This window comes from Sminthopsis crassicaudata, chromosome 4, assembly GCF_048593235.1.
Source record: "Sminthopsis crassicaudata isolate SCR6 chromosome 4, ASM4859323v1, whole genome shotgun sequence".
In the NCBI taxonomy this organism is placed as follows: Eukaryota; Metazoa; Chordata; class Mammalia; order Dasyuromorphia; family Dasyuridae; genus Sminthopsis; species Sminthopsis crassicaudata.
In genome coordinates, this window is record NC_133620.1 from 39,452,676 (window position 1) to 39,467,152 (window position 14,477).

The following is a 14,477-nucleotide window of genomic DNA, read 5'->3' on the forward strand; positions in this document are numbered from 1 at the left end:
CTAAAACAATATCACCCTCTCAAGATCCCTGCCCAGCATGGTGCGTTCTCATCAGAGAAGAGGCTATGCTCTATGAGCAAAGCAGAATTGAAATTGCCTAAAAGAAATGTGCAAAATTAAAGAAGTTAACCCAAATGTCCATATGGACTATTTGTGTCCAAACCATAGCAGAGCATTCCGAGCTTGCATTGGTCTGATCAGCCACTGTCAGACACAGTGATATCATTTTGTTTTCATACAGTTGTAATATGCCTGACTGGCAAAAGGAAACATAGCAATGGGGGCTTGTGAGGAATTGTTTTGCATACGTGTACAAAGGACAATGACCAGTCATGAAATAAATAATAATCTTTGCACTTGATCTTCTTCCCTCAATTTCTTCCCTGTCTTTTGTGATTTAAATGTTCAAACTGATGGCTTTATACATTCTGGGCTCTCAGTTTCTGAGATCTTCATATCAAGGACTCATTGGGACGATAATGTCTTAAACTTCATTTTAATTTGAAGCTGATCCAACCATAGGATTTGGAACTCTGTAATTTCTCTCTGACCCCATTTTTTTTATCCTTCCATCTTTCCTATACCCATTCTTCCTGAACTTGTTTTTTACCTTCATCCCTTGATCTCTTTCTCTTTGTTTGGTCCGTCATTCTTGTGAATTCACTTCCCTCACCTTTCACAGTTCTTGTTCTTTTCAACCATTTTAGGGATGTACTCTTTTTCTACCAGAGAATTCCTTCTCTCCTTTACTGGCTATTCCTGCTCTGCCAATCTCAAACTTGCATTAATTCCTGGTATCCTAATTGATCTCTCTTTCAATTTTTCCCTTCAATATGTCTTCTTTAGAATAGCCACCATGATTTTCCCACAGTGCAGTTCTAATCATTTTACTTCCTTTTCCCTACTCATCCATTGTTTTTCTAATCCTTCTAGGATCAATTATAAGCTGTTTATGTTTTAAAGACTTTCACAATTTACCTGATCCCAACCTACCTTTCTGACCTTAAACATTTCTCTCCTTCCTGTATTGTATAAACCAACCAGACACATCTTGTTGCTCACCCATTATAGTGCTTTCCATCTTTACCTTTGCATTGATTGTCCCACTATATTTGGAAGTACTTCCTACCTCACAGCTGCCTCTCAAAAGTTCTTATTTCCTTTAAAACTCTCTGAGTAATACTTCCTACACAAAGTCTTTCTTAATCTCCTCATCTGCTCGCGTTCTCTTGACAGTAGACAAACCTTGTTATTTATTTGGCACAAATTTGCTTTTTCTCCCAACCTAATGTAAGTTTCTTGAGAGTAAGAACTGTCTTATTTTTGTCTTTAATTACTAGCAAAGGATAGACATTTAATAAATGCTTATTGATCATGTCATTTTTATTCCTTAAGTGCTGGACCGTTGCTGGAGTGAAAGTGAGAAAACACTTTGATTTTGTACACTGGGACTATCCTTCTAATCTTAGTTGGACTGACCTTCACTTCTACCCATTGATAGTTTTATTCATCTTTTTTTCATTCCATTTCCCACAGTGGCATTTTATAACCTCTTCCCCCCCCCAAAAAAAATAACTCCCAACTCCAGGCTCAACTTAATTCCTATTTTACTGTGGGTTGATGCCATCAGATATGAGAGTCTTCATCTTCTGTCATCCTCCTTTCCTCCTCTTTGGTCCTTTTTTCTTTCTAATCAAAGCTAACATGCCCTAAAGTCTTATCTCACTTGTATTCTGTAGGGTTGTGCTGCATTGATAAAATGAAAGGCAAATGACACCACACGGGAAACATCTTCTGATGACCTAAAAATTATCAACCATATCTTTTGGACCTATGTATAAGACCATCAGTCTAAGTTTGGGAGCTCCTTAGTTCTGGAAACAAGATTCTTACTTCAAAATCTAGAGTCAGAAGGGGAGCAAAACCAGGCTCCTAAGAAGGACTCCTTGGAATGGTGGAGGAGGGGATTTTCTCTCTTCCATCACTCCCATTGACTATGTCATTGGAGAGGTTGGATCAATAGGAGATCATGCATCCAGCTAGGGGCCGGGAAACACAAGAACAGACATAGACTTAAAAAGGCAGTCACCCAAGGACAGAGGCAGTTTTATAGAATGTGACCCTTCAAAGTAGAGCGAAGAGTCACCATGGATGGTGAAAAGAGAAAAAAAGAAAAGAGGGGGCTATGGAATCTTAGAATTGCATCAAAATGGATAAGATTTCAACAGAATTGACTTCTGGGCCCTCAAATACCAGGAATTGACTGTCAATTACCCACTGCCACACTTGTATCCTGCACATATTCCTTGTTATCATTGTACTGTTTATAAGCTTGAGGCTACTCTTTGTATTGATGCTGTGTGTATTTATAGGAGAGTTGCCACAGGTTTTTTATGGGGGAAATGTTTTATATCACTCTTAACTTTAACTTAACTCTCCTTTCAGTAAATGCCTTTGTTAAAAAAACTTCTTAAATTTACTGGCTGATTCTTGATGAAGAGCACACAGTGGGGGCTCATAAACTACTGGGATTGAATTAACCACTCACAGGATTACTTACCCCTAGAGACCTGGGTGTAGGGCTCCTGCCCCTAGAGAATACAACTGTAGTGCACATTTTGTTTCTGGCTATATCTATCACTATACACACAGCACACGCACACATGTGTGTGTGTGTGTGTGTGTGTGTGTGTGTGTGTAGATGTATGCATGTGTATATAGGGGGACAGAGGCAGGAATGCATCTAGGCTGGAGAAAAGCAATGACCTTGTTCTCTGTGAACAGATTTTATTTTTGCTTGCATCCATTTTCATGTCAGAAGAAAAGCTTTTTTTGGGATCTTAGAAGAATACAGAATGGGTGAGACTTAGCTTTATTGGACAAAAACCTACTTCAGGGACTCAGAGTCCTTATGATGAAACTGAGCCAAGAGTAACAAGGACTCTGAGTAAGAATACATTTTAATTTGTGGCTTTACTTAGCCAAGAATGTCCTGTGTTCCAAAGAAGTTGGCTTCTGGGTCAAGAAATTTTATTTTGGAGATTTAGAACCTGGCTTTAACCCATAATAGGTATCAGAGACTTTGGAAATAAACAGACTTCTTGTGGGATGAAAAATCTCTAAGGGTTACTTGGGTTTTTTTGGTGTATGTTTTTTTTAAACCTAGTTTGATTACATATGTGCCCTTGTACATACTCCTTAAATGTATTCTCTTCACATATGTACTGACTATATGTATTGCCTACATATGTACCTTTTAGATGTCTTTACTCTTCTAATGATGTGGAAAAATATGCCAGAGGTTTATGAAGGGAAATTTTTTTATATGTTTCCTACTATTATGTATTTCATGAAGGCACTTTGCTTTCATACAATTATAATCTTCTTCCTGACTGGCAAAAGGAAACAGCAATGGGGGCTTGTGAGGAATTGTTTTGCATACATGTGACTTAAGAGTACTTTGAACACCAGAGAGCCTTTTTCTTGGGAAAACTTCATATGAATTTGATATTGGAGAGACAGGTTCCTTCAGGTACAAATTTGTAATACAAATGATAACATTTGTTGTAATGAAGTTATTGTGAGGAAAGCACTTTGCAAACCTTAAGATGGGAAGTAAATGTGATGTTATTATTGGGAAAGCTATGGGCAACTTGGCCTATGTAACTCAGAAATACTTTTATATTTCTTATATATATTATTTGTATATATTTATAAAAGTATTTTATAACAATTCTTTCTCTGCAGCTATTGGGGTGTTTTTTTTCCCTTTGCTTTTGTCTTGGGAGAATCAGGGGAAGAGAATCAGAGGATATTATGGGATTGAGGAGAAGCTATGAACTTGACTTGTGTATATTTGAGAAAGTCTCCAGGCTGGTATGGGTCCTTTTGCAGGTTGAAAATCAGCCTGAGTATGGTAAAGACAGATATACAGAGGGAGTACTGTGTGGAGTGAAAGAAGTGATTCGGTGGCTTTCATCTAAAGGTAATGACCTGGATAAAAGCTTAGAAAGAGGGAATGGTCCATCAGAATGTATATAGGGGAGAATGAGGCAAGATCAGAACTTTGTCTTTACATTCTGTCTGCATAGCATATGATCATAGATCTGGAACTCACCTAGGCCAGCCCCTTATTTTATAACCTGAAAGGGGTTAAAGGCCATGGAGACCCAAGGTCAGATGGATGGTAACAGAGCTGGGGGATTCACTCAATCCCTGTAATTACAGAATCAGTGCTTTATTCCAGCCTCTCTGGCAGAGGAAGATGTGATGGGAGGTTTTTAGCTAGATTTAGTAGTCTATCACTTACTAAAGTTGGATGTTTTTCTGAGCTCTTCATTCCTATGAAGAATAAAAATCTAGTATTTAGAGTATATGACTGAATGACAGTTTAATGCCAGCATCTGATGGAACAAGAAGATTATGGCTTGTGAGAAAGGACAGATTTGGGCCAGACCATTGCCTTTGTGCTCTTGAAGCGGGCCTGGCATCCCACCAAACTCATGGCTCTTGGTGCAAGGAGACTCTCCCTACTGAATATGAAGAAAAATAGCTGCTGCTGTGTAAACCTTGTGTAATGATCCAGAATGATGTCCTAAATGAACAATTATATACAACCCATTATACATTATATATGGAGATCACTTAGCATTAAGGAGACCATGAAAGGGTTTTTTTGTTTGTTTGTTTGTTTTTTGTTTTTGTTTTTACAGAAGTTGGGATTTTAAATGAGACTTGAAGAGAGTGTGGGAAGTGAGGAAGTCGAGTCTTCCAGGCGTGAGCAAGTGCCATAGACAAGGCACAGTGGGAGAGGCAATGTCTTAAGGAATGGCAGTCACTGAATTGTAGTCTTTGGAAAGGAGGGTGTAAGATTACTAGAAAGGTATGTAAATCTGTTGCATATTTATTTACAATATTGTATATTTTTAAACTCAGTTTGTACATTCATCATTGTAGAGATTCATAGATAGCAACTCATATTTTATTTAGGGTTGCCTAGGTAACCAGGAGCTTGAATAACATTTTTGGAGTCATCCAGCTGACTGTTTGAATCCAGGTCTTCTCAATTCCAAGACTGGTGTTCTAGTTCTATAAAGCACACTGCTCACACTATATATTTACATATTTACTTAGAGTAAAATAATATTTATCCAGAATTACTGGGGGGGGGTGGTTTTCCTAGTTAATCAAACATTAAACATACCATGATGATAGATTATAAAATATAGAAGAAAGCATAATAAATTAGAATTCTAGTTATCTAAGATTTCTGAGATATAGTGTGGTCAAATGGATAGAAAGCTGAAATCAGTGAGACCTCAACAGAAGTCAGGTTCACTTGTGAAATACACTGATGTGTGATGTGTGATGATTTAATTTCTCAGCACTTGATGGCAACTCTTTAAGACCACAGCTATTGGTATCAGTTTGCATCCATGGAAATAATTTTCTCAGTGGCAATTTTCATAAACTATTGGATGGTTATGATAGATAGACGGTAGATAGATGACAAATGGAAGGCAGATAGATATTGAAAAATGGATGACATGTAGCTAGATATAGATGAAAGAATAGATAGATAGATGCTTAATAATTGAATGGGTGACAGGTAGTAGATGATAGATGGAAGGATAGATAATAGATAGAAAGAAGGTACTGAGTTATATTGGTAAAGAATGTTTTCTGGACAGCATTCTCTGAAATCACTGAAATCACAGGTTTAGACCAAAATCATTTTCTTAGTACTCATTTGTGTACCTGTTATTCCCTCTGCCACAGTAGAATGCAGGATCTTGGAGGGCAGGATTTTTTTTCACTTCATTTTCGTAACCCCAGCACTTAGCACAGTGCCTGGGACATAGTAGGCACTCAGTAAAACAATGTTGAATTGCTACAGTTTCTAAAACCGAGAGGGATTTCAGTCCCTCTCAATGGACAAGAGGTAGGAAGAGTAAATTTACCTTAATGTACTCATGACATCGTTGCTGCTTTGCAGTATTTGGAACTGATGCTGTAGAGCACATGAGTCTTTTGATCATTGTTGGTTTTTAATACTCTGACTTTTTTTATATCAACCTTCTTTAATGGATACTGATCAAATAGGAACTTCCAGAGTCCCGCACTTATTTTGTTTGTTTGAGACAAACTTATTTTGTTCCTTTTTTTCTGATATTCAAAGATATTTTTTAAAATTAAAGGCAAGACCCTTTCTAGAGACCCAGAAATTCATTTTTAGTTGACACAGAGAAAAGAGAAAACTTGTAAAATATTAAAATTGGCTGACACCATGATAGAGACAGATTAGTTCACAGAACCCAAACTCTCCTATTTCCTTGTCTGTTGTAATTGTTGGAAATGTGAACATTGTAATAGTTTTCTTAATGAGAAATTTTTCTAATTTGTCTTATCTTTTCTGTTTATTTTAAATATTTTTAAAGAAAACTAAGATATTTAGAAGCAACAATGCACTGTGGTTTTATAATTCTCATTCTTTTTCAGTAAGAAACTACTGAAGTTTGACATCATTATTTAACAAAAACTTTTTGATAGCAATATCCTCCAAAGAGTCAGCTTATTTGGCTTTTTCATTTCTTTTCTGACCATATGAACCATCATTTTGCCTAAGTTTGTGGCCCTTAAATAACCCAATGAGTCATGGAAAGGGTGAATTCACCCATGTCACATTTTAATCTCCCCTTCTCTCATATATGTAATTTCTTCTTTACAGACTATTCAGTTCCCTAGTCTTTGTCCAGGTGACTGAGACCTAACAACAAGGCAAAACCTTTCATTATGGAGAAATCACATCCCTGAGGGGAGGAGAGGTGCATTCATAAGAATAAGATGTTAATTATTTACACTAGTAAATTAGTAAAGCTGGTATACAACATATGGCCCAGCAGGGCCTGTGAGTGATAATTGCTTTTCACTTGAAAGGCAAACAAACACAATATGTTTATCTGGGGACCAGAAAAGATTGTGGATTAAATTTTATAACCATTTCTCATGAGGAAAAAGTCATAATGTTATAATTTATGTAACTAAATGATGAATAATCTCATTAACCAGTACCAGCATTTATCAAAGGATGAGTAATATAAACAGCTGGCAAAAACATTTAAAGTTTTATGGAAGAAAAAGTTGGGGGACAAAATAGCAATCTTGGAGCTGATAGCATCTAGAATGTTGAATTCTCCAGTTTCCATATTAATATAATCAATTATAATTGAGATATATATAATCAATTACTTTAATATTAGAACCCAAACATATAGACTTATTTTGTAGAGTAATGCTGGGTAGGAACAAATCCTGATTTCTAATAGCCTAACCGGAGAACTAGAAGATAGCAGTTATCAGAAGAGAATTACCTTTAGTTTCTCTGCTGTGTCTATATGACATATGTGTAGAGTAGACCTGTATCTTTAGCAGGCATTAAGAGTTGCTTTTCCTTCCTCAGTCAATGTTAATGGCTCCTCCAAACTTCTCTTCCTTCTACAACTCACAGTAACCTGCCTTGGAAGAACATGGAAGGTGGTGAAGCAATTGGAGAGACACTCTTAAAAGTGACAGAGTAGAAGCAAAACTGTTCAGTTCTTGCTCAATTCCAACAAAGATGGAAAAAATAAGAACCAAGAAATCCAAGTAGAGACTAGCAGGTACATTTTATCAACCCATGTTCACACAAAGAGACAGCCAGATATCTGAGGGCATGAGGGTGGGGGCTCATCCAGAAAAGACCAGCCTAGGAACTTAGTTTATGGAAGCCTTCTTACCTATAGATTCAGAGGCAAGCAGTGGCCAAAGTGGATCTCACTGGGCCGGTGGACTTCATCATTTCATTTTTATTCTTGGATACTCTTGGGAGCCCACTTATACGATCTAATTTTTAAAGGATTTTGAATAGTGTGGTTCAATGATCTCATTTGCCAGTTTCTTCAATACATAAACATGGGTATAGAGCAGTTGACTTGAACTTATCAAGGGCAAATACTCTCTTACTATGTCCCAGCTTATCTTGGATATCAGATACTTATTAGCCATTTTTGTTCTATTCTTTCTTGTCCAGAAGTCATTCCCCTTTTATAAAAATTAAAAACCTGAAGAATAAATGGCCTTGTGTTCTTTCCACTATCAGTTGCTGTCCTAACCATAAGAGAGCAATAGTCTTTTTTTTTTTTTAAGGGCCAAGATCTCTTACTGTATCTGGGCCCATCTCCAGTTGTCCTGATCTGTATCTTGCCACTGGGCTCAGATGGCTATGGAAGAGAACGTGAGGTTGGTATCCATTATCCCATTCTGAGCTTTCCTTATACTATTCTTCTAGAAACAGGCCATACTTTTGTTTGCCTCTTGTTAACTGCCCTTGCTTTCACTGTGTGTGTATATGTGTGTGTGTGTGTATAGGTGAATATGTTCCTTGTATAATCCACAATCTTTTTTTAGATTAATTTCCTCCATATTTTTATCTTTTGTTACCTGCCCTTGCTTTCACTGTGTGTAAATTGATTAATAATTCCTTATAGAATCCACATTCATTCTTAGATTCATTTCCTCTTCATCAGAATGATTTCTCTTGAGCGATTCCCATTCCTCAAGGGTTGACTTCTTCCTTTTGCAATTTTCATTAGAGAAACCCATTTATCTTTTTGATCCCGTTGAAATTTGTTTTCCTAAAGTCTAGAGTTTTTTTTTTTTAATCAGATCATTCCTGATTTTTTTTCTCTATCTCTATCACAAATTCTAAAGTAAAATGTTGCCAGTTCACCTGAAAAATATCTTTCATGTCTATCCTCATAAGTGATTTGTTTATGTTGATGGAATTTAGGTTCAGAATAGTAGTTTCTCAATTCTTCTTGGTGGTTATCTTTAGAAAGCTATTATTATATGTGACTTTAAAGCTGTCTCTACTACAGTAGCCTTATGCTTGGTGTCCCTTGGTCTCAAGTCTCTCTTCATATTCCAGCCCATCTTCTACTCAATGGCCAACAAGATTTTACAAACATTCAAGTCTGATCAGCAAATTCTAGTGTCTCCCTATTACTTCTAGGTTCAGATATAAAATCTTATCCCATCCTTTCTCCCTTTTCACTGTTCCTCTTTCTTCCTCTCAACAGGCCCAACTCAATGATGCTGACCTCCTTGATATCTTCCAAAAGGATAATACATCAACCGATTCCAGGCTTGGGCTCTGGTTCTCCTCCTTTTCTCCTTCCTGCCTTCTCTGGATTTCTTCAAAAATCAGCTCCAATGCTGCATTCTGCAAAAGCTTTTCCAGTTTCCTCCAGCAATTGACTTCCCATTCACACCCTATGAATACAGCTAGTGTGAGACTGTGTGCACATAACTATTTGCAGGTTGTCTTCCCCATTACGATGTAAGCTCTTGTGAGAGCAGTTGCTGTGTTTTCCCCCTTCTTTGCATCCTCCTTGTTTAGCACTCTGTTTGACATCTAGTAAGTGCTTATTAGGAGGCAGTTAGATGTCTCAGTGTATAGAGCACTCTGCATGAAGTCAGGAAGAACACTTACTAGCTCTGTGATCTTGGGCAAGACACAATCTCTGTTTGCCTTAATCCACTAGAGAAGGCGGTGGCAAACCAGTCCACTATCTTTGCCAAGAAAACCCCATGGATAACATAGTCCACAGGGTCATAAAGAATCAGACATGACCGAACAATAACCAAATGCTTAATGGAAGAGCTTGAAAGCAAGCCAAGAAATGATTGCCGCCTCAGTGGTAGAATATGAGCCCCATCTTAAGCATCTGAGGCTAGGGATTCTAATGTTTGCTTGGATTTTGTCTTCTATTAATTTTTTCCTAATTGTAGCTGCTCTTTGTGGAATCTATAGAACCTTGGTGTCTATAACAAGACTGTTTTTCCCCTTATCCCTGGCTTTTCTGTTTGATTAGAGTTGCAATATTCTAGAAAAATTTATTTTTACTGGTTTCCTTTTAGGACCATTCCATTCCCAACAAGGAGACTGTTATTTCTTACATTGAAAAATAATTTTATTCTGAAATTTTAAATATTTTTTTAATTTTTCCAAGTACCAGAAAGATAGTTTTCAACGTTTACCTTGCAAAACCTTGTGTTCCAAATTTTTCTTCTTCCCTTCTCTCTCCCCTTTTCCTTAGACAGTAAGCAATCCCAATCCAATATAGGTTAAAAATGTGCAATTCTTCTAAACATATGTCCATATTTGTCATGCTGTGTAAGAAAAATCATATCAAAAGGGGAAAAAATAAGAAAGGAAAACAAACAAACAAATAACAATGAAAAAAGGAGTGAATAATTTGCTTTGATCCACATTCAGTCTCCATAGGCCTCTTTCTGTGTGTGGATGGCTTTTTCCAGCGCAAATCTATTGGAACTGGCCTGAATCACCTCATTGTTGAAAAGAGCCAAATTCATCACAGCTGATCATCACATAATCTTGTTGCCATGCACAAACTAAACTTATTTCACTTAGCATCAATTCATATAGGTCTCTTCAGGCCTTTCTGAAATCATCCTGCTGATAATATTCCATATTATTGTTCTATGAAAAGTGATGGAAAAGCTGATTTCTCTTCTTCTTCCTCCTCCTCCTTCCTTTCTTCCTCTTTCTCTCTTCTTCCTTTTTCCTTTTCTTCTTTCTCTTTGTTTCTTTTTCTTTTTTCTTCCTTCCTTCCTTCTTCCTTCCCTTTTCTTTTTTTCTTTCTTTTCGTTCTTTCTCTCTTTGCTTCTCTTTTTCTTTCTTTTTCTTTTTCTTTTTCTTCTTCCTTTCCCCTCTTCTTCCTTCTTCCTCCTCCTCTTCTTCCTTCTTCCTCCTCTTTTCTTTCTCTTCTTTCTCCTCTTCCTCCTCTTCTTTCTCCTCTTCCTCCTCTTCCTCCTTCTCTTCTTCTTTCTCCCTTTCCTCATCCTCCTCTTTCTTCTTTTGGCAATGCTACAATTAGCTCTTCTCTTTGTCCCACCTCCACCCCCTTAGAATAACAATCCTTATAACAAATGAGTAGAGTCAAGCAAGATGTTTCCACACATTTGTCTTGTCCAGAAATATGTATCTTGTTCTGTACTTTGAGTCCATTAGCCGTCTGTCGGGAAGTGGGTAGCGTGCTTCCTCATCAGTTCTCTGGATTCCTGGATTTTAAATCACAGTTCAGAAATAGAAACACTATTCTCAGACACAGAGTCAGTCTCAACCAGTTCACTTTCTCTGCCTTTCTCTTCTGAGAATTTTCTGTCAGGACTGGTGGAAATCATTATTGTTTATCAGTTTCTTGCTTATAATCTCATATTTCCTAGGAGAAAGAGCAGCATGTACAGGAACAGCATGTACAGGAGCAGCAGCAGCAGGCCCCAGTCCTGCACTCTCTAAGATCACCATCCCTGTCCCATTCCCACCCACTGACAGGGAGCAACAGGCTGGCATCTTCTTCTGGCTTAGTTCATTTCCTCCTTATCCCCAAGAGGAGCAGGTGACTATTTGGGATCCTCCACCTCTGGCTCTTGTCCAGCAACAACATTCCTTGAAGACTTTGAGCTCTGTTTTTTAGCTACCATTCATACCTCTCTCTGTGGCTAGCAAGTTTTCCATTGCCTGCTTCTCTACCTTTTCTTGTATTTATTAATCACTGGCCACATGGGAGAAAACTACTTAGAAGCCCCCATCCTGTTCTTTCATCCCTGTTATCTTCAACCCTACTTCATCCATGTGCCATTGCAACCCTGACCATTCTATGGTGAAATTCCCTTGAGTCTCTTTCCCTTCTGTACCTTTCTATCTACTTGACCTCACTGAGAATCAATTGATGAAAAATGAAATTGCCTTGCTGGAGGGATGTTCCATTTGAAGTTGGATTTCTGTTATTATTCAGTCATTTCAGCCACATCTGACTCTTCAGTTTCTCATTTGGGGTTTTCTTGGCAAAGGAACTGGAGGGTTTTGTTATTTCCTTCTTGAGCTCATTTTATAGATGAGGAAACTGAGGCAAGCGGGGTTAAGCGACTTGCCCAGGATGCCACAGTAGGTAAACATCTGAGGCTGAATTTGAAATCATGAAGAAATTGGATAAGTTAGATTTTTTAAAAGTGGGAAGGAAAGCAGTCTCTTACTACCAGATCTAAAACTCTACTATAATACAGTAATCATTAAACTATTATGTAGTAGTTAAAAAAAAAAAAAAAAAAAAAAAAAAAGCTAAGTAGTAGAGAGTGAGTAGAGTATTGGGCCTGGAGTCAGGAAGAACTGAATTCAAATATGATCTCAGATATTTACTGTGGGATTCTGGGCAAGTTCTTTAACTTCTATTTGCCTCAGTTTCCTCAATTGTAAAATGGGATAATAACAGCTATTTCCCAAGGTTCTCATGAGGATAAAATGGGATATGGTGAAGTTCCTAGCACTTAATATGCACTCTATAATTGTTCGCTAATACTATTAACATTTTAAAATATTAATTGGTAGAATAGATTGAGAATATAATGTGCAAAAGCAAAACAAACAGCATGATATTTGATTAACCCCAAAGACTTCAGTCGATGGGGCAAAGATTCCATATTTGACACAAACTTCTGAGAAAACTGGACATCAGCCTAGGCTAGTCTAGGTGAAAACCTTCAACTAGTGGCCGAGAAAAGTTCCAAACGGTTATAAATTTTACCTGCCAAGGAAGGAGGATGTGTCCTAGCCTTCTTGAGGGTACCATTTGGACCTGCTGCCTCTTTAAATTCTGCTCCTTAACTTGCCTTATTATTTAACCTCCCCCCACCCAGAGATCCTCCTTGGCTTCTTTCCTCACTCTCTGCTTCCCCATGTGCCCATCCCTCCCCCTCATTTCTGCTTGGGTATCACGCCCTCTTCTTGCTTTGGTTTTTTATCTGTCACTACGGAGGTGTTAGATCCCATGTTCTCACAGGATCACACCTGGAGGGAACATCTTTAGGATCAGGTCCCAGATGGTGCATTCAGAACAATGGGTCTAAGTTGCAGAGGGGCCATTTTGGGCTGTATGTCCAGAGAAAAACTTCCTAACAAACAATTAGAACTGTCCCAAAGTAGAAAGCCTTTGGACAGAGGTCCTTCTCTGTAAGTACCCGAGCAAAGGCAAATGAGTATTGGCTGGCTAGCTAAGATTCTTGCCCAGCTCCCTTCCAACTCAAGATTCTCTGACTTCATATGTTGTCCAGGACGTCAGACAGCTCTGAATGACCTAAAAGGTGAAATGCAAAGCATTTGTCTGTATCCAGACTATTTAGATAGGCTGACATAACTGCTTACCAGGTGGAAAATGATCATTTCTAGGTCTTATGCCATTTCCTCTCAAGTGCCTCCATCTATTCTGTACATAAATCTTCCCAATTTCCATATTCTCTCTCCCATTATAATGTAAGCTCTTTCGTGGCAGGAACTGTGTTTCTGTCCAACTTTTAGGACCATGCTGGTGGGGATCAGCCTCAGCTTTTGTTTCTATGTGGTTACATCTTAGGGGAAGGAGTGATGAATAAGAGCCATCCTTGAGAGCAAATGCTGGGTTCCTTCCACTGCTACTAAAAGAATCGTCATATGCAAGATCTGCAGGGCAGACTTAGAATCTCTGTGCCATGAATGAAAGAGAGCCAGTCTTGCTGTTGTTCGAATTAAGAAGCTTTAATGAATGCCAGTGAAGTTAATTTATCTACTTTTACACATTAATAGCCTTATGTTCATTTTCCCTCCTCATCCTATGTAAATGAGTAACTGCTACAAAAACAAGTCATTACTAAGAAAGGGGAGGAAAAAGACATTTCTGAAGGAAAGAAATCTTCAGAAAAACAGTTCAGGGATTGGTTAGTCAAGGAGGTCTTTGAATGTAGATGACACTTTGTCTGAATCTGAGGGCACCCCAAGCTTTCCAAGGATTTCTCTTTCAAGTTCCAAGTACTCTATGTAGCTTAACTTCATCTCAGCTTCTATTTGTTCTCTTGTCTTCTGAAAAACTTTCTGGGGAAAACAAAGGAAGAGAAAGTGACATTAGATGCTTAAAATGAAGGACTGGTGTATGAGAAGACTACTAATGTGAGGAGGAAATGTTTATATATATATATATATATATATATATATATATATATATATTGTATTTAAACCAACCTAGAAGGCTTGAGGCGAGAGTTTTGCATATTTATTACCTTTGATTAATTTTTTCTTTGTAAAAGCTAAAAGAAAATTGTTTTTCCTTTCTTTATTTAGCTTATTTTATTTACAAAATTTTTATTCTCTTTTTTCCCCAAATTTATTTTATTTGAAGAAACTATTGAATAAGCAAAAAGATAAACAGGAAACCAATACAAAATAAAGTGAAACAAAACATAAGAGAGTCACGTGCCCAGCAGAACATCAGGGAGGATTCAAACTATATAATAAATAATGCCAATTTAAGAAAGTATATATTAGTAGAAGAAATTATATTTATGAGTGTCCATCTTTTCTTTACTTCCTTATAAATCATTCTTTTGTT

The 14,477-nt window shown here is 37.5% G+C and overlaps 1 protein-coding gene across 1 annotated transcript in view; it reads right to left on the reverse strand.

Moving 5' to 3' along the window:
- Positions 1 to 13,609: 13,609 nt before the first annotated feature.
- Positions 13,610 to 14,477, reverse strand: part of DNAI3 (dynein axonemal intermediate chain 3) — a 115,925-nt gene continuing 115,057 nt past the window's right edge. Inside the window, exon 23 of the mRNA XM_074266351.1 lies at positions 13,610 to 13,963. Coding sequence (XP_074122452.1) covers positions 13,811 to 13,963 — 153 coding nt within the window. The 3' untranslated portion in view covers positions 13,610 to 13,810. The remainder of the gene's footprint in view (positions 13,964 to 14,477) is intronic.